This window comes from Giraffa tippelskirchi, chromosome 13, assembly GCF_054371585.1.
Source record: "Giraffa tippelskirchi isolate mGirTip1 chromosome 13, T2T-mGirTip1v1.2.pri, whole genome shotgun sequence".
Classification (NCBI taxonomy): domain Eukaryota; kingdom Metazoa; phylum Chordata; class Mammalia; order Artiodactyla; family Giraffidae; genus Giraffa; species Giraffa tippelskirchi.
In genome coordinates this window covers 61,688,761-61,715,985 of record NC_137287.1, presented here as the reverse complement: position 1 = coordinate 61,715,985, position 27,225 = coordinate 61,688,761, and the positions used below count along the sequence as shown (strand labels likewise).

Below are 27,225 nucleotides of genomic sequence, written 5' to 3'. Positions count from 1 at the left end.
AATTTTTTTAAAAAATAAATAAATAAAAGACACACCCTCTGGGCTGAAACTGACATAATCGCCCCCACCCGACCCTCCCCCGATGCACCCCCGCTTCCCCTCCGGCTCCTGCCTCTCCTTGTCCCGGCCCTCGGCTCTCCGCTCACTCGGCCGCTACGAGAGCCTTGGCCGGCGGCGGAGGGCTCCGGGACGGAAGCCCAGCGGGTGGAAGGGGGCTGGAGGGCAGCGCGGTTCTGGGGGCCGAGCAGGCGCGGGAGGAGAACGGCAACGGGGCGCCAGGCTGCGGCGGCCGCGGCTCCGGGATCCTTCGCCCATTTTCTCTCTCGGCTTCTCGGGGTTTCAACCACCGCTGCCACTTCCTGTATCACAGCCCGACTTCCCCGAGCCCGGCCGCTCGCTATCTACCCCGGCTGAGCTTGGGGTTGCGCTTTGGGGTTACCGCTGGGGTTAGGCAGTTCCCCACCCCGCCCAGTGGGCTGGTCACTCGGGCGGCCGGTGGCGGGTCCTCGGGCCGGCCGGCAGCGCCCACCGGCCCGCCCGCGCGGCTCACCTGTATGTAGTTGTTTTCACAGTATTCCGCTACCCGGGTCAGGTTCTGGTAACTCTCAATCAGCGCCCTCTTGCCGGACGGTATTTCCTCCTCTAGTAACATCTGCAGCTCTGCCATTTTCCACCCCTCCGCATCGCTTCCTCTCGCGTTAAAGAAACAGAGGCAACGGGAAGGTCCGCGGAGAATCCGAGCACCTCACAGCCCGGATACAAACCGCCTGCCCGCCCTCCCGCCTGGTATTGTGGGACAGAACCTCCTCCTCTTCCTCCTCACTTTCTCCACCCGCCTCCACCCACTTCGCGCAAGCGCAGCAAGCTCGTTTTCTCGCGAGCTTTCCTGCCTTTCCCTCCCTCTTCCCCGGACCATGGGATTGCCCACCCCCTTTGGCATAGCCTTCTGGGAATTGTAGTCTCTCACTGGCTTCAGTTCAGTTCAGTTCAGTTCAATTCAGTCGCTCAGTCCTGGCCAACTCTTTGCGACCCGTTGAACCGCAGCACACCAGGCGTCCCTGTCCATCACCAACCACTGGAGTTAACTCAAACTCATGTCCATCGAGTCAGTGATGCCATCCAGCCATCTCATCCTCTGTCGTCCCCTTCTCCTCCTGCCCCCAATCCTTACCAGCATCAGGGTCTTTTCCAATGAGTCAGCTCTTCGCATGAGGTGGCCAAAGTATTGGAGTTTCAGCTTCAACATCAGTCCTTCCAATGAACACCCAGGACTGATCTCCTTTAGAATGGCCTGATTGGATCTCCTTGCAGTCCAAGGAATTCTCAAGAGTCTTCTCCAACACCACACTTCAAAAGCATCGATTCTTCGGCGCTCAGCTTTCTTCACAGTCGAATTCTCACATCCATACATGACTACTGGAAAAACCACAGCCTTGACTAGACAGAACTTTGTTGGCAAAGTAATGTCTCTGCTTTTAAATATGCTGTCTAGGTTGGTCATAACTTTTCTTCCAAGGAGTAAGCGTCTTTTAATTTCATGGCTGCAATCACCATCTGCAGTGATTTTGGAGGCCAGAAAAATAAAGTCAGACACTGTTTCCACTGTTACCCCATCTATTTCCCATGAAGTGATGGAACTGGATGCCATGTTCTTAGTTATCTGAATGTTGAGCTTTAAGCCAACTTTTTCACTCTCCTCTCTCGCTTTCATCAAGAGGATTTTTAGTTCCTCTTCACTTTCTGCCATAAGGGTGGTGTCATCTGCATATCTGAGGTTATTGATATTTCTCCTGGCAATCTTGACTCCAGCTTGTGCTTCTTCCAGTCCAGCGTTTCTCATGATGTACTCTGCATATAAGTTAAATTAGCAGGGTGACAATATACAGCCTTGACGTACTCCTTTTCCTACTTTTGCATTCCAGTCCCCTATAATGAAAAGGACATCTTTTTGGGGTGTTAGTTCTAAAGGTCTTGTAGGTCTTCATAGAACCGTTCAACTTCAGCTTCTTCAGCGTTACTGGTCAGGGCATAGACTTGGATTACTGTGATACTGAATGGTTTGCCTTGGAAATGAAGAGAGATCATTCTGTCGTTTTTGAGATTGCATCCAAGTACTGCATTTCAGACTCCTGTTGACCATGATGGCTACTCCATTTCTTCTAAGGGATTCCTGCCCACAGTAGTAGATATAGTGGTCATCTGAGTTAAATTCACCCATTCCAGTCCATCTTAGTTCGCTGATTTCTAGAATGTCAGCATTCACTCTTGCCATCTCCTGTTTGACCACTTCCAGTTTGCCTTGATTCCTGGACCTAACATTCCAGGTTCCTATGCAATATTGCTCTTTACAGCATCAGACCTTGCTTCTATCACCAGTCATATCCACAACTGGGTATTGTTTTTGCTTTGGCTCCATCCCTTCATTCTTTCTGGAGTTATTTCTCCACTTATCTCCAGTACCTTATTGGGCATCTACTGACCTGGGGATTTCCCCTTTCAGTATCCTTCATTTTGCATTTTCATACTGTTCATGGGGTTCTCAGGGCAAGAATACTGAAGTGGTTTGCCATGCCCTTCTCCAGTGGACCACATTCTGTCAGACCTCTCCACCATGACCCATCTGACTTCGGTGGCCCCACACAGCGTGGCTTAGTTTCATGGAGTTAGACAAGGCTGTGGTCCGTGTGATCACTGGCTTGCTGCCCATCAAAAGCGCATGCGTCCGGGAAGCCTCAAAAAAATACCCGGGAGGAGAGTAATAAAAGAACTTGCGAAGAGGATGGAGGTTTAAATCCCAAATTTCTTGACAGCTCCGGGAGATGGCGCCACAGGGTGATTTTAGAGAATGAACCTGGTTCCGGAGAAGGCTGTGAAGCTTAGCTGAATTTCGTTCACTAGGAATAAGATACCATTCTGACAAGGATTAAAAGGGACTAAATATGGAGAACTCCAAATCTTTACTTCCTCTACCTTTTAAGAGATAATGCGACTCAGGCTTTACTGTCTAAACTTCTGCTGCCCTCAATTCACTTAAAATTTAGTCATTACTTGATATTGCCATAGTTCATCAGGCACTCTGTCTATCAGGTCTAGTCCCTTAAATCTATTTGTCACTTCCACTGTAGACTCATAAGGGATTTGATCTAGGTCATACCTGAATGGACTAGTGGTTTTCCCTACTTTCTTCAATTTAAGTCTGAATTTGGCAATAAGCAGTTCATGATCTGAGCCACAGTCTGCTCCTGGTCTTGTTTTTGCTGACTGTATAGAGCTTCTCCATCTTTGGCTGCAAAGAATATAATCAATCTGATTTTGGTGTTGACCATCTGGTGATGTCCACGTGTAGAGTCTTCTCTTGTGTTGTTGGAATAGAGTGTTTGCTATTACCAGTGCGTTCTCGTGGCAAAACTCTATTAGCCTTTGCCCTGCTTCATTCTGTACTCCAAGGCCAAACTTGCCTGTTACGCCAGGTGTTTCTTGACTTCCTACTTTTGCATTCCAGTCCTCTATAATGAAAAGGACATCTTTTTTGGGTGTTAGTTCTAGAAGGTCTTGTAGGTCTTCATAGAACCGTTCAACTTCAGCTTCTTCGGCGTTACTGGTCGGGGCATAGACTTGGATTACCGTGATATTGAATGGTTTGCCTTGGAAACGAACAGAGATCATTCTGTCGTTTTTGAGATTGCATCCAAGTACTGCATGTTGGACTCTTTTGTTGACCATGATGGCGACTCCATTTCTTCTAAGGGATTCTTGCCCACAGTAGTAGATATAATGGTCATCTGAGTTAAATTCATCCATTCCAGTCCATCTTAGTTTGCTGATTCCTAGAATGTCGACGTTCACTCTTGCCATCTCCTGTTTGACAACTTCCAATTTGCCTTGATTCCTGGACCTAACATTCCATGTTCCTATGCAATATTGCTCTTTACAGCATCGGACTTTGCGTCTCTCACCAGTCACATCCACAGTTGGGTATCGTTTTTGCTTTGGCTCCATCCCATCATTCTTTCTGGAGTTATTTCTCCACTGATCTCCATTAGCATATTGGGCACCTACTGACCTGGGGAGTTCATCTTTCAGTGTCCTATCCTTTTGCCTTTTCATACTGTTCATGGGGTTCTCAAGGCAAGAATACCGAAGTGGTTTGCCATGCCCTTCTCCAGTGGACCACAATTCATGGGGTCGCAAGAGTTGGACACGACTGAGTGACTGAACTGAACTGAACTGATATTGCCAGCTCTGTACCAAGCAATGAAGTAAACATTGCAGGAACAAGTTGAGTAATGATAATCTGTACCTTTGCATGCGGGCTTAGTCGCTCCCCAGGTTCCTCAGTCCATGAGATTGTCCGGACAAGAATACTTGAGTGGATTGCCATGCCCTCCTCCAGGGATCTTCCCTATCCACGGAGGATCCAACCTCCATCTCTTACGGCTCTTGCCTTGGCAGGCGGGTTCTTTATCGCTAGTGCCACCTGGGAAGCCCACTCTTTACCTTTAAAGACCCACAATTTAAAAGCATACGTATAATCAGATACATATAATCTATTAAAAAATACATACAATCTATTAAAAAATATCCACTCTGTTGTACACGTGAAACTGAAAAGGAGTCCTCTTAAAACAAAGATCTCTTGTTGAGTTTATGACTAATTTCTCTAACCAAAACTTTATTCATTTCTTCTTCCCCTTTGACTTCAATCCTGTGCTAACAACGCTAATCAACCAGCATCAGATAATTAAAGTTACTGCTGTTGATAACATTCTTTTTTTATTAATTAATTTTTTATTGAAGGATAATTGCTTTACAAATTTTGTTGTTTTCTGTCAAACTTCAACATGAATCAGCCATAGGTATACATATATCCCCTCCCTTTTGAAGCTCTCTCCCATCTCCCTCCCCATCCCATCCCTCTAGGTTGATACAGAGCCCCTGTTTGAGTTTCCTGAGCCATACAGCAAATTCCCATTGCTATCTATTTAACATATGGTAATGTAAGTTTCCATGTTACTCTTTCCATATGTCTCACCCTCTCCTCCCCTCTCCCCATGTCCATAAGACTATTCTCTATGTCTGTTTCTCCATTGTTGCCCTGTAAGTAAATTCTTCAGTACCATTTTCTAGATTCTGTATATATGTGTTAGAATATGGTATTTATCTTTCTCTTGCTGACTCACTTCACTCTGTATGATAGGTTCTAGGTTCGTCCACCTGATTAGAACTGACTCAGAAGCGTTCCTTTTTATGGCTGAGTAATATTCCATTGTGTGTATATATACCACAATATCTTTATCCATTCATCTGCAGATGGACATCTAGGTTGCTTCCATGTTCTAGCTATTGTAAACAGTGCTGCAATGAATAATGAGATACATGTGTCTCTTTCAATTTTGGTTTCCTCAGGGTATATGCCTAGGAGTGGGATTGCTGGGTCATATGGTAATTTTATTCCTAGTTTTTTAAGGACTCTCCATATCGTCTTCCATAGTGTCTGTATCAATTTACATTCCCACCAACAGTGCAAGAGTTTTCCCTTTTCTCTACACCCTCTCCAGCATTTGTTGTTTGTAGACTTTTTGATGAGGGCCATTCTGACTGGTGTGAGGTGATATCTCATTGTAGTTTTGATTTGCATTTCTCTAATAATGTGTGATGATGAACATCTTTTCATGTGTTTGTTAGCCATCTGTATGTCTTCTTTGGAGAAATGTCTGTTTAGGTCTTTTTCCCACTTTTAGATTGGGTTGTTTGTTTTTCTGGTATTGAGTTGTATGAGCTGCTTGTATATTTTGGAAATTAATCCTTTGTCAGTTGTTTTATTTGCTATTATTTTCTCCCATTCTGCGGGTTGTCTTTTCACCTTGCTTGTAGTTTCCTTTGCTGTGCAAAAGCTTTTGATAACATTCTCAATGATGCACTAAAATCATGGTTACAGGTGTCACTATTAAGGTACAAACTCAGGTTGTTTCACTAGGGCAAGGTGAGCTCACCGACTATGGAGTCACCTGGCCAGAAACTCATAAATGAGAGATTCTGACTCCTAAAACCACGGATAGAGAAATGTCACAGGGCAATGATTAATCCAAGTTTTTTTGTTCCTCCCCTTTAGAACACCTGTAACTCAAAGACTAAGCTGGAGTAGATCTGAGGCTCATTTCCCATTCACCTGGCTTGGTGCCCTGGAATAAGTCCTTACTTTGCTGCCATCTTCCGCTGTCACAGTTTGACTTTCTGAGCCATGAGCACACAAGCCCTTTGCTTGGTTACAAAACTAAGATAATACTGTAAATCAACTTTGCTACTGCTGCTAAGTGGCTTCAGTCATGTCCGACGTTTGCAACTCTGTGGACATAACCCGTCAGGCTCCTCTGTCCATGGGGATTCTCCAGGCAAGAATACTGGAGTGGGTTGCCATGCCCTCCACAGGATCTTCCTGACCCAGGGATCAAACCCGGGTCTTCTGCATTGCAGGCAGGTTCTTTACCACTGAGCCACCAGGGAAGCCGTAAATCAATGATATTTTAATTAATTTTTTTAATTTTTAAAATTAAAAAACAAACAGGGATTCTTTGGTGGTCCGGTGGTTAAGACTCTGAGCTCCCAATGGAGGGATCATGGGTTCGATCCCTGGTTGGGGAACTAAGATCCCACATGCTGTGTGTCCAATAAATAAAATAAAACAATTAAAAAAAAATTAAAAACAAACATAATTTTCTTTTACTGCTATCACGTCCTAATGTCTCATTCTTTAGGAGAATGTGTGTGTACGTCCCTACACTTTTGAAGTTTTGTACAGGTTCTCTACATCATGTAAGATCATTTTGCTTTTTCAAAAATCATCAGCTGCTTTAAAATAGTCTTAAAGAACTTATATTTCAAGAGAAATATTAAATGCTTTTAATATAATGGACTATGAAAAATTTTGTCCAAAGGCCAAAAAACAAACTAAAGGTCACTTAAAAGTCCATCTTTTCATCTCTGTGAAATCATTTAGAACCACAGTAATTATAAGAATAATAACATGATAACCAAATGTTTAAAAATTGACCCATCAGTAGGTATTTATTGGATATTTCCTTTCCTAGGAGCCATAACATATTCAGCCCTCTACAATGAAAATTCATGTCTCCTACCTGAAAGAGATAACTACTCCCAGTTACCAGATTTTTTTTTTTTGACCATGCGACTTGCAGGATGTTAGTTCCCCAACCAGACTGAACCCAGGCCAGTACTGGAAATGCCGAGTCCTAACCAAAGGACCACCAGGGAATTCCCTGAATCAAGGATTCTAAGGTCCATAAATTAATAAATGAAATACTCTACACAATAATCGGAGAAGGCAACGGCAACCCACTCCAGTACTCTTGCCTGGACAATCCCATGGATGGAGGAGCCTGGTAGGCTGCAGTCCATGGCGTCACTAGTAGTCAGACACGACTGAGCGACTTCCCTTTCATTTTCACTTTCATGCATTGGAGAAGGAAATGGCAACCCACTCCAGTGTTCTTGCCTGGAGAATCCCACGGATGGGGGAGCCTAGTGGGCTGCCGTCTGTGGGGTCGCACAGAGTCGAACACGACTGAAGTGACTTAGCAGCTACACAATAATCCAAGATAGATGTAATAGTCTTTCTTTACTACTTATCATTAATCCACACATCATTTAACCCAAGTTATTGAAATTTGATATTCTTTACTTTGGTCTCTACATGAGCCAGATTTAACCAAGGAAATCACTGAACATTTCCATACACTGCAACATTTCAAAAACACTAGAGAATTATTGGGCAGGTGATGCCGCTTTACTGTTTTCAAAGTCTTGTAAGATTTCTTTAATGCTTACAACTCTGAGAGATAAATGACCTAAAGCTTTTTTCTATCGTTACCAAAATAGTAAATTAAAGTTTATGCAGGTTGAGAGATTTAGCTAACAGCCCTGAAAATAGTAGTCAAGTTCTCTGACTTTTAGATTAGAGGTCTTTCTACTTTCCAGTTAAAACCATCTCTTAAAATATTTATGGTTCATATAAAGTCTAATCAACGAAGTGATCCCTCATAGGGTAATTGAGTTGAATATACTAACCTTGTATTTTTGTTTAAAAAAATTAGTCTCCCTTATGATAGTCTGTAATAAAGCAATATTTTCTTTAAGAGTAAATTAAGATTTGTGGGGATAAAACTGTAAAACATAACACCATACTGGAGTCATGGGTTTTCAATATCTTTTGACACAACTCAAAATAAAAAAATAATATTATATAATGTGAGTGAAGATATAGATATAGATATAGATATATACATGCTGGTATAAAAGTTTCACCAAACTAATTATGGTATTCTGATTTTTCCTATTCTAATTCAATTTATTTAATGCTGGTAAGGACTATTAAACTGATTTCATGATCCACTATTGAATCATAACCCATAGTTTGAAAATCATTTTTCCCTTCCACTAAATTAAACAAATATGAGTCTTTACTAAGCATGTGTTATTATCATAAATTTCTTGTCATAAATTTTTTAAAAACACAGTTATTAACAGCAGAAAAAATTTATTCAAAGATTTAATAGAATAAATTTAGCTAAAGTAAAGTAAACAATCTGAATTTCTATATTAAAGCAACTTACCCTGTGCAATCCTAATTAAAATCCTGCAGGTTTTTTGTAAAAATTGATTCTAAAACTTATCTTAATGCAAAGGCCCTAGTACAACCAAGACAAAAGAAGAATGAAGTTAGAGGACATACACTATCAAATTTCAAGATTTACTTAAAAACTACAGAAATTAGGTTAAAGTGGACTTAGTGAAGAACTTACAAATAGTTCTTTGGAACAGACACTAACACACAGAAACTTAATTTATGACAAAAGTGCCAATGAAATTCAAAGGGAGAAAGAATTCTTTTTTTTCTCAATAAATGTGCTCTAGCCATTGGATATTTTTTCTCAAATGAACATTGAATCTACACACAATATGCCAAAATTTATTTAGGATATTAGTTCGGTTCAGTTCAGTCACTCAGTTGTGTCCAACTCTTTGTGACCCCATGGACTGCAACACGCCAGGCCTCTCTGTCCATCACTAACTCCCGGAATTCACTCAAACTCATGTCCATTGAGATGGTGATGCCATCCAACCATCTCATTCTCTGTCGTCCCCTTCTCCTCCTGCCTTCAATCTTTCCTAGAATCATGGTCTTCTCAAATGGGTCAGTTTTTCACATCAGGTGGCCAAAGCATTGGAGTTTCAGCATCAGTCCTTCCAGTGAATATTCAGGACTGATTTCCTTTAGGATGGACTGGTTGGATCTCCTTGCAGTCCAAGGGACTCTCAAGAGTCTTCTCCAACACCACAGTTCAAAAGCATCAATCCTTCAGTGCTCAGCTTTCTTTATTGTCCAACTCTCACATCCATACATGACTACTGGAAATACCATAGCTTTGACTAGATGGACCTTTGTTGGCAAAGTAATGTCTCTGCTTTTTAATATGCTCTCTAGGTTGGTCATAACTTTTCTTCCAAGCCAAAGATGGAGAAGGTCTATACATTCAGCAAAAACAAGATTGGGAGCTGACTGTGGCTCAGATCATGAACTCCTTTTTGCCAATTTCAGACTTAAATTGAAGAAAGTAGGGAAACCCATTAGACCACTCAGCTATGACCTAAATCAAATCCCTTACGATTATACTGTGGAAGTGACAAATACAGGAATGGGAAGCCACTTCAGTATTCTTACCTTGAGAACCCCATGAACAGTGTTTAGGATATATCACTTTCCAAATGTAAAAGGTAAAGCAATGTGCTTCTTTAAGAAAACACAGAGTAACTTCACAAGCTTGGGGCAGGCAAAGATTTCTTAACCAGAAAACAATAAACACTAACAAAAAGGAAAGGAAAAAAAAGATAAATCGCTTGTTTTAGGTTTTTTGTTTTATTTTGTGTATAACTGCTTTTTAATAAAATGAAAAGCTAAGTCATTCTACTCATTTCCTATTGCTCCTGTAAAAAAAATTACAACAAATTTAGTGACTTAAAACAACACTATTTTATCATCTTACAGCTCTGGAGATCAGAGGTCTTGCTTGTTTCAAATTAAGGTATCAATAGGCTTTTTTCCCTTCAGAGGCACTAGAGGAAAATGGATTACCTTGCCTTTTCCAGCTCTGGGAGGCTACCTGCATCCCTAGGCTATGGCTGCTTCTTCCATCTTCAAGTCGGCAGCACAGCTTCCTCAAAGCTCTCTCTGACTCTGCTTCTGTCATCACAACCCCTTCTCTCTGACTCTGACCATTAACCTGCCTCCTATAAGGACCCTGTGACTACATACATCCCACATAGATAATCCAAGATAATCATTTATAACATAGGCAAAGTCCCTTATGCCATGCTTAGGTGGTAATAAAATATATTACCTTAATAATACACTCACAGTTTTCAGGGATTAGGCCATGGACATCTTTGAGGAGGCCATTAGTGAACCTACTAGAGCCACCATTAAAATTAATACCCTGCTCATGAAAAGATACTATTAAGAAAGTGAAAAGATAAGCTACAACACATACATTTGACAGAGGACTTATATTTGGACTATAGTAAAACAAAACAAGAAAACTCCTCCAAGTCAATGAAGAAAAAAAAAGACAACGCAAAAAAAGAAATGGATAAGAGGACAACTGGAAAAAAAAAGACAACTGAATTCCAATAAATATATGAAAAGGCACTCAACTCAATATTTACCAAGGAAATGCAGCTTAAAACCATAATAAGAAAAACCACCAGGATGTAGTGTAAAATTTAAAAGATTATGCTGCTGCTAAGTCGCTTCAGTCGTGTCCGACTCTGTGCGACCCTATAGACGGCAGCCCACCAGGCTCCGCCGTCCCTAGGATTCTCCAGGCAAGAACACTGGAGTGGATTGCCATTTCCTTCTCCAGTGCATGAAAGGGAAAAGTAAAAGTGAAGTCGCTCAGTCGTGTCTGACTCTTAGCGACCCCATGGACTGTAGCCTACCAGGCTCCTCCATCCATGGGATTTTCCAGGCAAGAGTACTGGAGTGGGGTGCCATTGCCTTCTCCGTTAAAAGATTATACTACATACCTATTAGAAAGGCTAAAATAAAAAATCCTGACAATAGCAACTGCTACTCACAATGTAGAAAAACTGGGCTCTCATACATTCAAAAGGCTGCCTCCACTTTGGAAAATACATCAAGTTTTATAAAGCCAAATATATATATACAAACAAAGTCATGGACGAATCTCAGATGCGTTTTCCTAAGTGAAAGAGGCCAGATGCCGCCCCCCACCCAAAAAAAAGACCAACAGTATCCAGCGGTGGCATATTACATCTAGCGCGCACACACACACACGGGTATATATGAATATACAAGTGTAAAAGGGCACTGTCACTTTGAAAAACTGTTCGGCAATACCTGTTAAACCTAAATAAACACTTCCTTAAGGTCCAGTAATTCACTTCTAGGTCTTTATTCAAGAAAAATCGGTATATATATATATTCACAAAAGGACAGGTATAAAAATGCTCAAAGCAACTTTATTCATAATAGCCCCAAAATGGAAACCACACAAAAGCCTATAAACAAAAGAAAAGAGAAATAAATGGTGGTATATTCATATAATGCAGCAGTAAAAGGACCAAACTACTGATAAATGCAGGAACACGGATGCCTGAATCCCTAGGTGTACTCTCAGAGATGAAAGATGTTTTATCAAGTAAAATTAATCAGACATAAAGAGTACATTGTGGTGGGACTTCCCTGGTGGTTCAGTGGTTAAGACTTCATGCTTCCAAGGCAGGGGGCATGGGTTCGATTCTGGGTCGGGTAACTAAAATCTCACGTGCCCCACAGCGCTGCCCCCCCCCAAAAAAGGAGTACATTGGGTATGATTTCATTTCTATGAAGTTCAAAAACAGGCTAAAGTCATGGATGATGACAAAATTCAGAATTGTAGTTAGTTGTTATAAGGGATGGGCTAGAAAGGAACATGAAGAAATCTTCTGGGGCACCAGGAATATTCTACATCTATTCACCATCTGGTTGGCAGTTACGGGGGTACATATGGAAATAAAAATGATCAAATTATACTCTTGATTTCATTAATTTATTTATGTTTGGTTGCACTAAGTCTTCATTACTGACCAGGCTTTTCTCTAGGTCCAGTGAGCAGGGGCTACTCTCAAGTTGCACTGTGCAGGCTTCTCACTGTGGTGACTTCTCTTCCTGCGGAGCACAGCCTCCAGGGCACATGGGATCAGTAGTTGTGGCTCCTGGGCTCTAGGGCACAGGCTCAATAGTTGTGGCGCACAGGCTTAGCTGCTGAGCAGCATCCCAAATCAGGGATCGAACCCGCGTCTCCTGCATTGGCAGGCAAACCCATTACCACTGAGACATCAGGGAAGCTCAAACTTACTCTTAAAAGTAGTGTGCTTTGTACAGTTTACTGTATGTATATTATATTTTGGACTTCTCTGGTGGCTCAGATGGTAAAGAATCTGCCTGCAACACAGGAGACCTGGGTTCAATCCCTGGGTTGGGAAGATCCCCTGGAGGAGGGCATGCCAACCCACTCCAGTATTCTTGGCTGGATAATCCCCATAGAGAGAGGAGCCTGGGGGGCTACAGTCCATGGGGTTGCAGAGTCGGACATGACTGAGCTGAGCGACTAAGCACTAAGCATCTTATACTTTATTTTAAAAGTGGATAGAGAAAAATAATTTTTTAAAAATCTCACATGGGACTTCCCTGGTGGTCCTGTGGCTAAGACTCCATGCTCCCAATGCAGGAGGCCCGTATTCCATCCCTGGTCATGGAACTAGATTCCACATGCTGAAACTAAGAGTTTGCATGCTGCAACAAAAATCTAAGAACCCATGAGCCACAATGAAGACCCAGAGCAGCCAAATAAAGAAATATTAAAAAAAAGTATGCACTGAGAATCACACCTGACTCCTAGCAACCAGCCTCCGAGGCAACAAATATTATCAGTTTCTTATAGACCTTGTAGATCTTCTATGCATATAAAAACAAATTTTTTGTTACCTAAATTGTACATGGTGTTCTGTCTTCCTGCTTTTCTGTTCCTGTAGCCATATCATGGAGATCTTTCTATATTATACATTAAAACTGTCCCATCATACTTTATGGTATTTCACTGAATGGATGGGCCATAATTATTCACTCAGTTCCATGTGGAAGGACATTTAAAGTGTCTTCAAACTTTATCACCACAACCCTGCAGTGAATAGTTTTTATTTTATATAAGGAAATTTAGCCCTATGTATTATTAAAACATATTTAGATGCTACTGTAATTTAAATGGTTTGGTAATGGCACATGAAGAGATAAAAAGAATAGAAAGTTCGGAAAGAAGCCCTCAAATATGATGAAACTTTGTATTTGCTTGTTGGTTGCTTTGTTTGCTTATGTATACACATGGGTGCATGCTCAGTCATGTTCAACTCTTTTTGTGACTAAACATGCACGCTACAGTCTCACCAGACTGCTGTGTTCACAGGATTATCCTGGCAAAAAGACTGGAGTGGGTTGCCATTTCCTCCTCCAGGGGATCCATTTACTCATTTGAAACACACTGGCCTATTATGGAGAGAAAAACAGTCCAACTTTTACTTCTGATTAATCCTGGATGAAAACAGTTTACTGGATTTGTGTTAGTCGCTCAGCCGTGCCTGACTCTTTGCGACCCCATGGACTGCAGCCCACCAGGCTCCTTTGTCCATAAGATTTTCCAGGCAAGGATACTGGAGTGGGTTGCCATTTCCTTCTTCAGGGGATCTTCCCAACCCAGGGATTAAACCCGGGTCTCCTGCACTGCAGGCAGATTCTTTACTGACTGAGCTACAAGGGAAGCTCCTTAATGGATTTGGCTTTGCTGAAATAAATACAAAGACTTGAATTTAAAAGAAAAAAAAAAGATTTCTATTGCAAAATTCATTTCTGTGAAGTAGGATTTCTCTATTTTCCCACTGTTTTCAGAATTTCCAAGGGCATATAACTTATAAAGTTGAGTTTTTATTGTGACAAAATATATAAATAACACAAAATTTACCAATTTAAGTGTACAGTTTAATACTGTTCAGTATATTCATAATGCTAATGTACAACCATCACCTTCATGCATCTCCAGAACTATTTCATTCTCCCAAAGTGAAATTCTATTCCCATTAAATAATAGCTCCCCATTCACCTCTCCACTCAGCCTCCGGCAACCAGAAGTCTACTTTCTGTATCAATGAATTTGACTGCTGTACCTCATGGATGTATAGAATTTTTCCTTCTGTGACTGGCTATTTTCATTTACCACAATGTATTCAACAGTGTTCTTGTCTGGAGAATCCCAGGGACGGCGGAGCCTGGTGGGCTGCCGTCTATGGGGTCGCACAGAGTCAGACACGACTGAAGCGACTTAGCAGCAGCATTCAACATTTATCCATGTAGCATGCATCAGAATTTCCTTTATTTATCATATTCCACTGTATGTATATTACATATATTATTTGTCCACTTATCTGTTCATGGGCACTTGGATCCACCTTTCGGTTATTTTCACTAGTTTTGTTATAAACATGATTGTACAAATACATGTCTGAGTTTCTGCTTTTGAAACTTTCGAATAGATGCCCAGAAGTGAAATGCTAGGTCATATGATAATTCTAATATATATGTGTGTTCTAATATAAAGAAAGAGAGAGAGATTTGGTCTCAATTTCTGGGCTTCCCAGATGGCTCAGTGGGTAAAGGATCTACCTACAATGCAGAAGAGACAGGAGATGCCGGTTTGATCCCTGGGTTGGGAAGATCCCCTGGAGGAGGAAATGGCAACCCACTCCAGTATTCTTGCCTGAAAAATCCTGTGGACAGAGGAACCTGGTGGACTACAGTTTGAAGGGTCGCAAAGTCAGACGTAACTGAGTGACTAAACACACACACATCTTTCAGAGTCTTAGTTCCCTGACCAGAGACTGAACCTGGACCTTAGCAATGAGTGTGCTGCGTTGAACCACAGACCACCAGAGAAGTCCCTGACAATTCCATATTTAATTTCTTGAGGAACTGCCATACTGTTTTCCAGAGCTGGTGCACTATTTTACATTTCTATCAGCAATGCACAATGGTTCCAACTTCTCAACATCCTTCCAAAATTGCTATCTTCTGTTTTTTGATAATAGCCACTCTAATAGGTGTCAAGTGGTATCTCATTGTGATCTTGATTTCCATTCCCTTATTGATTAGTGATGTTGAACATTGTTTCAAGTCTTCATTGGCCACTTGCATATCTTCTTTGGATAAATGTCTCTTCCTTCGTCTCTTTTTAAATCTGTTTCTTTTTGCTGCTGCTGAGTTGTGGGAACTAGTATTTTAAAGGAGGGCATTTCAAATAGAAAGGGGAAAGAGATGAATTATTCAATAAGCAATGTGGGGCAACTGGGTAAAATTCTGTAAAATTAAAAATTATTGCACTGTTCATATTAGTATTTGTTTTGTAAAGGGAAATAAAATATTCAGATAAGAATGTAGACCTTTTTTGCACCATATCCAGTCCCTCCACCCATCAAGGCAATCACTAGCATGAATTTCGTGTTTATCTTTCTATTGAAAAACAATTTTACATATTAAGCTTGTATAAATAATTTACAATTCTGGTTTTGTATTTTATATATTCTTCAAATTGATTTTTTTCCACTTCATATTAAATTCTTAGGCTTCAGAGTCGAATATGGTCCATTGTTTTTTCATGGGTGAAACCTGAAACTCTAGTCCCTCAAAGTGATGGTTCTGGAGGTATGGACTTTGAGATGTAATTAGGTTTAGATTAGTTCATGAACTTGGGACTCTTATGATGAGATTAGTGCCCTTATAAGAAGATGAAGGTTTCAAAAAAAAAATGATAATAAAAGTGGTTGGTTTCAAAAAAAAAAAGAAGATGAAGGGAAAGCGACTTCTCTCTCTATGAACATGCATCACATTGAGGAAAGGACAGCAAAAGAGTAGCCACCTGCAAGCCAGGGAAAAGGGGCTCTCACCAAGAACCCCAGGCTGCTGGTACCCTGATCTTGGATTTCTCAGCCTTTAGAATTATGAGAAATAAATGTCTGCTGTTTAAGTCACTCAGTCTATGGTAGTTAGTTAATGGGAGCCTAAGATAAGTATCCATATTTTCTTTTCTTAAAAAATTATTTATTTTTGGCTGTTCCACCCAGCATGTGGGATCCTAATGCCCTGACCAGTGATCGAACCTGCACCCTTTGCATTGGAAGCATGGAGTCTTAACCACTGGACCACCAGGGAAGTCCTCATATTTTCTTTTTACAATTCTATTTTGAGGCCTTGTTATGTAAACTTTTCCTTAACACTTAATCATAAGCAAGACCACTGTGCTGCATGACTTCAGGGGGCATCAGCTAATATCAGTTAATTACAACATGAATGGTACCCTCTGGGGTTGTGAGACACAGCAGATGTTTTATTTCTCTTCTAAAGACTTTAAAGATACATTTACATATGAGATCCTTAATCTGTGTGGAATTTATTATGTGTGTTTCTCAGATAAGGATCTTAATACTTTTGTTTTCCATGTGGAATTGTTCCATTGCTACTTAATAGTTCATTCTTTGTCCACTAATTTTTAATTCCTGTCTATCTCTGGCTTCTCTATTCTGTCCTATTAAACTAGCTTTCCTCAGTCAATATCACACTCATTAATTACTAATTATTCTTAAGCATGCTATTTGGCAGTGCCAATATTTTGTGGTAGAGATGGCTATTTGTTCAGTAAGCCCAGTTTTCTTTTAGGTAGAAATTTCAGTAGACTAAAAATTTTTAGTATTGTGTGAAGTGGAACTCATATTTGCCACTTTCAGAGCTATAAGGTGATATTCACCATTTCTAGAGCTGGCTCCTAAAAATCTCCTGACACTGTGTCTTCTTTCTTAGTGTCTTCTTCTGGCTGGAGGCAGCAGATCCAGTGGAGGACTCAGAGGTCTTTGGGATGATGGAGGATGATAATCCTACCTTCCTGGATGACCAAATGGAGCAGAGTCCACCCTACCCCTGAGTGAGAGATAAACTTGTGTTAAACCTCTGAGATACTGCAGGAGTTGATTGTAGCAGATAGCTCACTCTGATTAATATAGCTTTCCATCGTGTTCTTTCTGGAATCATCTTGCCTGTTCTAGACTTCCTTGTAGGGTTTTTAAGAGTTGGGTTATAAAGTTCCACAGAGTCCTATGAGGATTGTAACTGACTTTACATTGTATTTATGCATGAATTTGAGAATAGTTTTCATCTTTGTAGCTTTGGGTAGAACCATCATGTGTCAATTTATTCAGGTCTTTCATGTCCATTGATAAATTTTATAATTTTTCTCCATAAAGGTATTACATATTTTTCTTTGTTCAGAGTATTTTGAATTTTATTGCTATTGTCAGTATTTTTCTATTACACTTTCCAATATTATTGTTGGTTTAAGGGATCATTTTTGATTGACTTTATGTTCAACAAGTTTGCTGGACACTTTCTTCCCTGTAATAATTGCCCTAAATTTTCTATGTGGACAAATGTATCATCTGCAAATAATGAAATATTTACTTTTTCTTTCCTGATCATTGTATCTCATTCATACTTTTCTTTCTTGTTGCATTAGCTAAGACTTCCTTATCCTCTAAGAATCTGTAGTTTTGCTTTTTATATTTAAGTCTCTAATCTATCTGGGCTTAATTTTTGCATTCCAACATTAGAAAGCTATAGATTTTGTATATTTATCCCAAATTATTCATCTTCCTGATGCTATTTTAATAGCATTTTAGCTTATTCAATATCATTTTTCTAGATGGACAATTATATTATCCAAAAATAATTTTCTCTTCTTATATTTATGCCTCATTTCTTCTTCCTCTTTGTCTGTCTTTCATAAGTATTCCTGGTGTCTTTGTTCACTTAGTCTGCCATAATAAACAAATACCATAGACTGGGTGGCTTAAACAAGAGAAACTTATTTCTTACAGTTCTTGGAGAAGCCCAAGATCAAGATGCTAGCTTATGGGAGAGAAAGAGGGCTGCTGTCTCCTCCTCTTCTTATAATGGCACCAGTCTATTGCATTAGGGCTCCACCCCATGACCTCATTTAACCTTTATCATAGGTCCTCTCTCCAGATTCAGTCACATTAGGGGTTAGGGCTTCAACATATGAAGTTGGGGGACACAAACATTCAGTCCGTAACAGATGGCATTTCCGAATAACAGCCAAGATCTGATTTTTGTCCTTTCATTTTCTCTTTTGATTTATGTTAAAGTTTTTAATGTTTATCTTTCTATACATTTCTGGAGTAGAATCTGGCCACTCAAAGAATAATAATTGTGGTGAATTTGTCTTGGGCCATCACTCTTAGAGATGCTAGAACTGTGTCTCCCAGATGAATTTGTGTGATGTTTGGTAGGTAGAAGAGAAGTGGTTCTGAAGGACACAAGGCTGGAGTAGCAGCTTGACACACAATTGCTCTGAGTCTTAGGTCAGGGGTGAGTTCATCTCCATGGAGACTGGTACCATTTTGTTCTGAAGGTTGTGCACATCACTGATTTTAGAAGCAGTGAGAGGTAATGTTGGATTGTTTGTCCTCATTGGTTCCAGTTTGTGCTTAGGGGGTTTCAGTTTGTTCTTCTGTCTTTCACATCAGTTCCTGACTCTAAGATATGCTGACCTACAACCATTTTAGCATCAGGTCCAGCAACAGAGGTGAAGTGTTTCAGAGGCCTCCCACAGTCATGGAAACTCTAATCCCCACAATTAATCTCTTATACTATATCAATCATAGTAGTTTTACTTTTGTAATCTAACTGTGAAAGTCGCTCAGTCATGTCCGACTCTTTGCAACCTCATAGACTGTAGTCTGCCAGGCTCCTCTGTCCATGGAATTCTCTAGGCAAGAATACTGGAGTGGGTAGCTGTTCCCTTCTCCAGGGGATCTTCCCAACCCAGGTCCCCCGCATTGCAGGTGGATTCTTTACCATCTGAGCCACCAGGGAAGCTGTGGAATCAAACTGTAGCTGATACAAAAATGGTCTTTGTGGGTTCAAAACAAAGTACAAACTCCTTTGCACGGCAGATGTGACCTTCAAGTTGGCCTCAATCATCGCTTTCACCTTTCATCCAGTGTTGTGACTCCCCTTCCCTCATATCTATGGTCCCATTATATGAACAAATTTGCTGCTGATCATATACGGTGCACTGGTTTAGGTTTTTTTTCTTTCAGTTTTACTGAGTATAATTGACATATCTGTTTACCACACTAGACTGAATACATTAAACACGCTCTGTAACTTCAGTGTCAATTACATTACATGACAGTAAGGACTTTTAAAATATTTGCAAGTTAAGTGTTAGACAATTCTTGGCGACCCCATGTTCTATAGCCTGCATGCTCCTCTGTCCACGGAATTCTCCAGGGAGGAACACTGGAGTGGGTTGCCATTCTCTTCTTCGGGGGGGTCTTTCTGACCCAGGAATCGAACCTGGGTCTCTTGCATTGCAGGCTGATTCTTTACCATCTGAGCCACCAGGGGCTTCCCTATAATTGTAAAGGAAGGAGCATCTAGAAGAATCCTTTTTAACTTACTTTAATATTTACTCCTTTATGTTTCTTAAAACCCTTAAATGTACTATTTTACCTTACTTATGATCATGTATAAGAAGTGGGCCCAGTCTTAATTAAATATTTATTAAACATCTGTAGAAAGACATGATCAAGAATGCTCTATTTACTGCAGTGACCATTTTATAATGTATACAAAGATCAAATGATTATGTTGTACACCTGGAACTAATAGATTGTTGTATGCCAATATACCTCAAAAAAAAAGAATGCTTCATATTAGTCACTATACTGAAAGTACTAAAAGGCATTAGTGTTCCATGAAACACATTTTAGGTAGAATTACAGGATTATATAGGGCTTCCACAGTGGCTCAGTGGTAAAGAATCCGCCTGCAATGCAGGAGACGCGCCACTGGTTTGATCCCTGGGTTGGTAAGATCCCCTGGAGGAGGGCATGGCAACCCACTCCAGTATTCTTGCCTGGAGTATCCCATGGACAGAGGAGCCTGGCTGGCTACAGCGCATAGGGTTGCAGAGCTCAACATGACTGAATTGACTAAGCACACATGGGTAGATATATAACTAGAAGGTGCTTTAGGAACTGACTTAATTTATCACACTCATCATTACATTTCAGTAGGAAGTACCACATCTAAACCAGAACAGCTACATAAATGAGCTACTTTTTAAACACCTTTAACTGATTAACCTCAATTTCTTTTCTCTATGCTATTCTCCATGACTGGAAATCCATAGTACCAGCAAATGGATATACAAGAGAAGTCACTGGCAGAAAAATTCTTACTCATCATTACCTAATGACCAACTTATTACATAAACCTTACAGCTTATTGTAGAAACCTTAATGAACAGTTGCCAAAATGAATTCTTAAGACGTGAAATAAATACCCATGTCCTTTTACAAGTATGCACAACTGATTGAAAGTGGAAAGGTTATAAAAGAGCAAGCAAAGAATAGAGGAAGCAGTAGATATTAAACACATAAAATCTTCCTTGTTTGAATAAGTTAGAAAAATTGTTAGCCTCTTACACTTTAGTGTCCTAGAAAAAGTTCAAGACGTAAAGCAAGAGTTTTTGGGCTTGACTGACTCCTGGCTTCGCTCCTGTTGTCCTTTGGTCATTAAGTGGTGTCCGACTCTTTTGCGACCCCATGGACTGTAGCCCGCCAGGCTCCTCTGTCCATGGCATTTCCCAGGCAGGAATACTGGAGTTAGTTGTTATTCCGTTCTCTAGGGGATCTTCCCCACCCAGGGATCGAATCCATGTCTCCTGCACTGGCAGGCCGATTCTTTACCACCGAGCCACCTGGGAAGATTTCCCTACAGACTCCTGTACTCACTGCTACTTGTTTTTGGACAAATCCTTTAATATGTTTCAATTTCCTCATTGGTTAACACTCTACAGCGTTTCTGGAATATGTTATACACTTGGCAAGTATTATCAGACAATCAATAAGCCGCAGTCTTTATTACCTAGACGGTAACATAACAGCAACGACCTCAACGTTTACTAAACATCAGTTCAGTTCAGTTGCTCAGTCGTGTCCGACTCTGCGATCCCCTGGACTGCAGCATGCCAGGCCTCTCTGTCCATCACCAACTCCCGGAGCTTGCTCAGACTCATGTCCATCCAGTCGGTAATGTCATCCAACCATCTCACCCTCTGCCATCCCCTTCTCCTCCCGCCTTCAAATAGTAAACATCAAGAGCAAGCAATGAGACCCCAGTTTCCGAATCAAGTCCAGTCCCACCGGGATTCCTCCGAAAGATATCACAGAGGGTCGATTTCCTTCGGATGGAAGCGGATGTGTTGTTTCTGGAAGGAGCACAGGAAGGCGGGATTTCCGGCCCAACGGCTCCGGCGTCTGCGGGACAGAGAACCCGAACCGGAACAGGTGGGAGGAAGCCCCGCCGTGGGAGGGAGGTGTCAGGAAGCGCCGGAAGCGGGGACTACATTTCCCACAAGCCCGCGGGGTGGGCGGGGGAAAGGCGAGGGGCGGGCATCGGGGACCTTAACGGACAGGCCTTGCCCCCGCAGAATCAAGGTAAAGGCTGGCACTGCGGCTCCAGGGGAAGAGTAGATTTGGAATAGTCACCCTCCTAACCCATCCCGAACTGACAAAGGGACCTTGGCGACTTTGGGGATTCCGGGCCGCTGGACTCCACCCCCCAGAACCCAAAGCAGCGCCCCCATGGTGGGCCCGGGGCCGCTTCCTAGGTGCCTGACGATGCGGTTCGATGCGCTAGGAAGGCGAAGACCCGGGGTCTACCCCTTTCTAGGGCTGTCGCGCCTGTACTGTGTCCTCGTTCGTCCCTGCCCCACGCCCTGTCTCCCGTTAGCGCGGGCTGGAGCGCCCGGCTCCTTGGGGCTCGAAGTTGGGGGGGGGGGAGGTGATGCCGGGGAAGGTGTTCTTCCTTCCCCTGCCCCGTCTAAGTAGCGGGCGACCCCCCCTCTTCTTTGGTTGTTGCTCTGACGTTCTTGTGTCGGGGCGGCTAAAGCTGTCGAAGGCCTGCGAGCCAAGCACTGCTAAGCACCTCCACCCACCATCCCTAAATCCTTTCATCTACCGGTGTTAGGAAGATTGCCACCGGGAGAGGCGAAGTGACTTGCCCCTAGGTCGGTCACAGAACTTTAAATGGCAGAACTTAAGGTTCGCACCAAGCCTCTCTGGATCTAAAGCACTTTCCTTAAGCCCCATCACCTTTCTCCAAACCTTAACCTAAGACGCTGGGGACCACAGTCATTTTTTTTTTTTTTTGCCCCGCAGCGTACCCCCCTTAACCCCCCACCCTGCGCGCTGCACCCCCGCGGCGGCCGCGCTGGCAAGGACACTTCGCTAAGGCCTGTTCAAACAGCGATCCCAGGGCCCTCCAGCGATCCACTTTCCCTGCTCTCCTTTTCTGCCTTCTCCCGCCCAACACTCCGGCGATCCACTTTCCCTGCTCTCCTTTTCTGCCTTCTCCCGCCCAACACTTCTGGGGAGGGACAGACAGCGTGCGTCACCGCCGCAGCCGCCGGGCGGGTGGGTGTAGTTTGCTGCGCAGCGGCGGCAGAGAGTGCGTCCCCCCACCCCCAAAGCTCTGGGGCGGGGCTGCCTGGAGGTCGCGGACTGACAGACAGACCTCGCCGGGATGGGGGGTGTGGCTGCTCCGCCAGGGTCCTGTGGGTGGGACGGCTGCACCGCGACCACCGGTGCCCTGGGCCCCTCCGCCTTCTGCTAGAGATGCTCTTCCTCTCGGTGAGTTGTTTTTTCGTCCGGGTGGCCCGGCCTCCCCAGCGTAGGTCACGCCCCGGGGAGGAGGAGGGAGCCGGGCCATCTCGGACGGTGTGGCCTGGAGAGGGCAGGGCCACGGGGAACTGACCAGCTGCGCTCTGGGGTCCTCCTCCCATCGGGAATGTTGATCCGCGGCTGCGCTCCATGTTCCAGTTTCATGCAGGCTCCTGGGAAAGCTGGTGCTGCTGCTGCTGCCTGATTCCAGGCGACAGACCTTGGGACCGGGGCCGGCGCTGGCGGCTGGAGATGGCGGACACGAGATCCGTGCACGAAACCCGGTTTGAGGCGGCGGTGAAGGTGATCCGGAGTTTGCCGAAAAATGGTACGTGCACTTGGGCCCCTCTGAAGAAGCCTTCTGCAGAGGCCCGAGGCCCCAGTTTTCTGAATCTCACCTCCTTGAACCTTCTTTTCTGCTCTGGTCTTGCTTATTTAACCTATTTATTTTCTTCCTTGATTTTTGCATGCAGTTGAAGGGAGGTATCGGATGTGAATTAACTGCCTGCTGATCTTTCAAGCCTGAAACAGATACAGTATCCAGATCTTAAGTAGTTTGTATTGTTGAAAAATCTCGTCACTTAATGACTTCGGATTTGGGTATGGTAAAATAAAATCTAGGATAGAGATGCCTGGGGTCGTATACTCATAAAGTCTACTTTCTGAAAACTTTTCATATGAAGGAAAAGAAAGGAAAGAACCACTGTATTCGCATGTAAAACGATTTCTCTTAAGTGCGTAAATATTTACTGCTTAAAAAAAATGTTTCGTTGTACTAGTGTTCTCTCTTTTACACTCGTTTGGAGTCTTGCCACTTAGGTGAAAAGTCATTGGAGTTGTTCTTTGATATTTGGCCTATCATTTTTCTGACTTTTGTCAAGATTTTCTCTATGTGGTTTGATTATGACCTGTCTTGGTATGGTTTTCTTCATGTTTATGTTGTTCAGGATTTTGCAGAGCTTTTTGAACTTGTAATTTATGTCTTTGACAAATGGTGGGAAATTTAAGGCCATTATTCAAATATTTTTTTTTTCTGTGGAAAGGCTTGGAGAGGGGGACTTTGACTTTTCGCTTATCTTTCTGCATTATATGAATTATCTTTCACAATAAACTTATATTCTTTAAATGATGCTTTTAAGTGCTATCATTGTGCCAGAGTGTAAAACTAACTGAATACAACACTAATATATTACTACAGTATTTAATGTCATGGTCACTGTTTTCATGATCATTCGGCTAAGTAATTCATTGGGCTAAGTTCAGTAAATCATTGGGCTAAGTTCAGTACTATTAACAAACATTCATTAAGTGCAGATAAAAAAGGTTTTGAAAACAACTGTACATAAAATAACTTTCTTTTTGTAATCTTCAAACATCAAATTGGAGGACACATGAGGGATTGAAAGAGAAGAGTGAATGAACAAAATGTAAAGAAATAACATAGGAACTTAGGTATTGATTTTTAGAACATCTGATTGAGAGAGTTTATAGGAAGGCATGTTGCTAATAGTGTTGTTTAAATGGTACCTTCATCTTTATTTCTAAAACACATGTTTTTATACTTCTTGAGAATTGCTAGGATAGACTTGGTGATAGTTTGCTATCTTTACTAGGATCATATATTTTTTAGGAAATCCATGTCAGTATAAATACAGTTTGTATTATATAACGTTTAAGAAGATATTGCAAAGTCAAGACCCTCTGCCAAATGGCAACAGGGTTAGGGAATGATCAGTACTCTACTATTATTCCCTGAAATGAAATTGATAATAATTGAAGCAGAACTATTGTTATAATGAATCATTAATTATTTTTATAGTAAAACTTTTAGGTTGTGTCATCTGTCCTGGATTATTTTGCAAATAATCTTATAGTTTTTTGTTTTTTGTTGCTTAATCTTTATTATGGTGTAAAGTTATGAAGAATCCTGTAGCATCTTGTTTGGTATGCTCTTGGCCTTTAAAATTTGTTTTCCTATATAGTATTTTAAACACATATATATCAAATATATTATGCATGAGCACCTTGAGGACAGAGATTATACTTTATCCAGTGTCTTATACATAGGATACATTCAGTATATGTTGTTAGTTTTTGTTGTAACCTAATGTATATGTTATTCACTTTAACCAATAAACTTTTAAATCTCAGTTGATTGACTTACTAAAGATATTATGAGATGAAGCTTTTGATGTTTTAAATTTGGGTTTGTGTTAGTGACATAGGTAACCATTTTAAACTATAGTTTCTCCATTTTTCCCCCTCTGCTGTGTAAAGACTACGTCACTGAAACACTCTATCTAATGGATTTTCTTAAATGAGCATATAGTGTGTACTTAGTTATTATTGTGATTTTGGAATTAATTATTTATTCCTAAAAAGAAAAAATTATTTATTACTGGCCAAACCTGAACCATCAGCTCTCAGCTTGTCTGTGTTGTAATTTTCACAATGTGTATGAACTATTAGCTTTCGATAACTACATGTTACCAGATTATTATGCAATCTATGAAGTTTTAAAAATATTTTTACAGTTTTAATTTTTGTTATAAATTTTGGAATAAAAGTAATATACACTAAATGTAAATTTTGAAAAAATAAAAATAAGCAAAAGAAACTAGAAGTAATCTATATGCCTATGATCTAGCTATACCCTCTTTTAACATTTTGATGTGTTTCCTTCTACTCTGCTTTTTAAGTATGTAAGTATTTATTTTGCAGAAATGAATTGTGCTGGTTGTGCTGTTTTAAACTGCTGTTTTGTTCTCATTTCATAGTTGATCATGAAACATTTTTCATGCTATTTTTTATATTTTTCTACAGTAAATTTCTAAGTGATTTCTACTTGTCTTAATTTTCTGTATTTTAAATTTTATTACAAAATAATACATACTTTGTAATATAAAAATAGTGCAAGTGAAAGTTGCTTCATTCCCCACTTCCAAGTCCCAGAGTTAATCAGTGAGAATAATTTGATATGTATATATCTAGATCACACATTCATGAATACAAGCTGGCTCTTACACACGCTTGTACAACTTATCAGTATCAGTTCAGTCGCTCAGTCGTGTCTGACTCTTTGAGACCCCATAAACCGCAGCACGCCAGGCCTCCCTGTCCATCACCAACTCCCGGAGTCCACCCAAACCCATGTCCATCGAGTCAGTGAGGCCATCCAACCATCTCATCCTCTGTTGTCCCCTTCTCCTCCTGCCCTCAATCTTTCCCAGCATCAGGGTCTTTTCAAATGAGTCAGCTCTTCACATCAGGTGGCCAAAGTATTGGAGTTTCAGCTTCAACATCAGTCCTTACAATGAACACCCAGGACTGATCTCCTTTAGGATGGACTGGTAGATCTCCTTGCAGTCCAGGGGACTCTCAAGAGTCTTCTCCAATAACACAGTTCAAAAGCATCAATTCTTCTGCACTCAGCTTTCTTTGTAGTCCAACTCTCATATCCATACATGACCACTGGAAAAACCATAGCCTTGACTAGAGGGACCTTTGTTGGCAAAGTAATGTCTCTGCTTTTTAATATGCTGTCTAGGTTGGTCATAACTTTCCCTCCAAGGAGTAAGCGTCTTTTAATTTCATGGCTGCAATCACCATCTGCAGTGATTTTGGAGCCCAAAAAATAAAGTCTGACACTGTTTCCACTGTTTCCCCATCTATTTGCCATGAAATGATGGGACTGGATGCCATGATCTAAGTTTTCTGAATGTTGAGCTTTAGGCCAACTTTTTCACTCTCCTCTTTCACTTTCATCAAGAGGCTCTAGTTCCTCTTCACTTTCTGCCATAAGGGTGGCGTCATTTGCACATCTGAGGTTATTGATATTTCTCCCAGCAATCTTGATTCCAGCTTGTGCTTCCTCCAGCCCAGTGTTTCTCATGATGTACTCTGCATGTAAGTTAAATAAGTAGGGTGACAATATACAGCCTTGATGTACTCCTTTTCCTATTTGGAACCAGTCTGTTGTTCCATGTCCAGTTCTAACTGTTGCTTCCTGACCTGCATACAGGTTTCTCAAGAGGCAGGTCGGGAAGGTCAGGTTAACTAATACATTTGCATATATATTTATTTTTTGAAGATGGAATAAGACAATAAAATTGTCTACAACCTTTCCACTTATAATATGGCATGAACTAATTCCATATTAGTACCCAAAAGACAGCAAAAATTTCAAGGGCAGTAGTTATAAATAATCCTGTCATATATGTGTATCAAAATTATTTAGCTTGTTATTATAAAACATTTATATTCCAGTTTTTCTCTGTTGTTAAAGAGTATTGCATCTTATAGCAT

General features: G+C 41.4%; 2 protein-coding genes and 1 long non-coding RNA gene across 59 annotated transcripts in view; 1 reads left to right on the top strand and 2 right to left on the bottom strand.

Annotated features, from left to right (window-relative positions):
- Positions 1-765, bottom strand: part of ABI1 (abl interactor 1) — an 85,244-nt gene extending 84,479 nt beyond the window's left edge. For all 50 annotated transcript variants that reach the window (XM_081554240.1, XM_081554241.1, XM_081554208.1 and 47 more), the window contains exon 1: positions 551-765. In XM_081554240.1, the coding sequence (XP_081410366.1) occupies positions 551-667 (117 nt within the window). In that variant the 5' untranslated portion in view covers positions 668-765. The remainder of the gene's footprint in view (positions 1-550) is intronic.
- A 20,232-nt stretch (positions 766-20,997) lies between these two features.
- LOC145531529 (uncharacterized) lies at positions 20,998-22,892 on the bottom strand. The gene is made up of 2 exons (XR_014072510.1): positions 22,775-22,892; positions 20,998-21,516 (listed from the first exon to the last, which is right to left on the bottom strand). It is a non-coding gene; the product is annotated as an uncharacterized LOC145531529 (long non-coding RNA).
- The window catches only part of ACBD5 (acyl-CoA binding domain containing 5), a 33,305-nt gene continuing 27,711 nt past the window's right edge, over positions 21,632-27,225 (top strand). For 3 of the 8 annotated variants that reach the window (XM_081554178.1, XM_081554176.1, XM_081554174.1), the window contains exons 1-2: positions 21,632-21,696; positions 23,080-23,248. In XM_081554178.1, the coding sequence (XP_081410304.1) occupies positions 23,173-23,248 (76 nt within the window). In that variant the 5' untranslated portion in view covers positions 21,632-21,696; positions 23,080-23,172. Of the gene's footprint in view, positions 21,697-22,734; positions 22,891-23,079; positions 23,249-27,225 lie in introns of those variants that run through there. The other 5 variants (XM_081554173.1, XM_081554172.1, XM_081554171.1 and 2 more) reach the window with 2 other exon arrangements.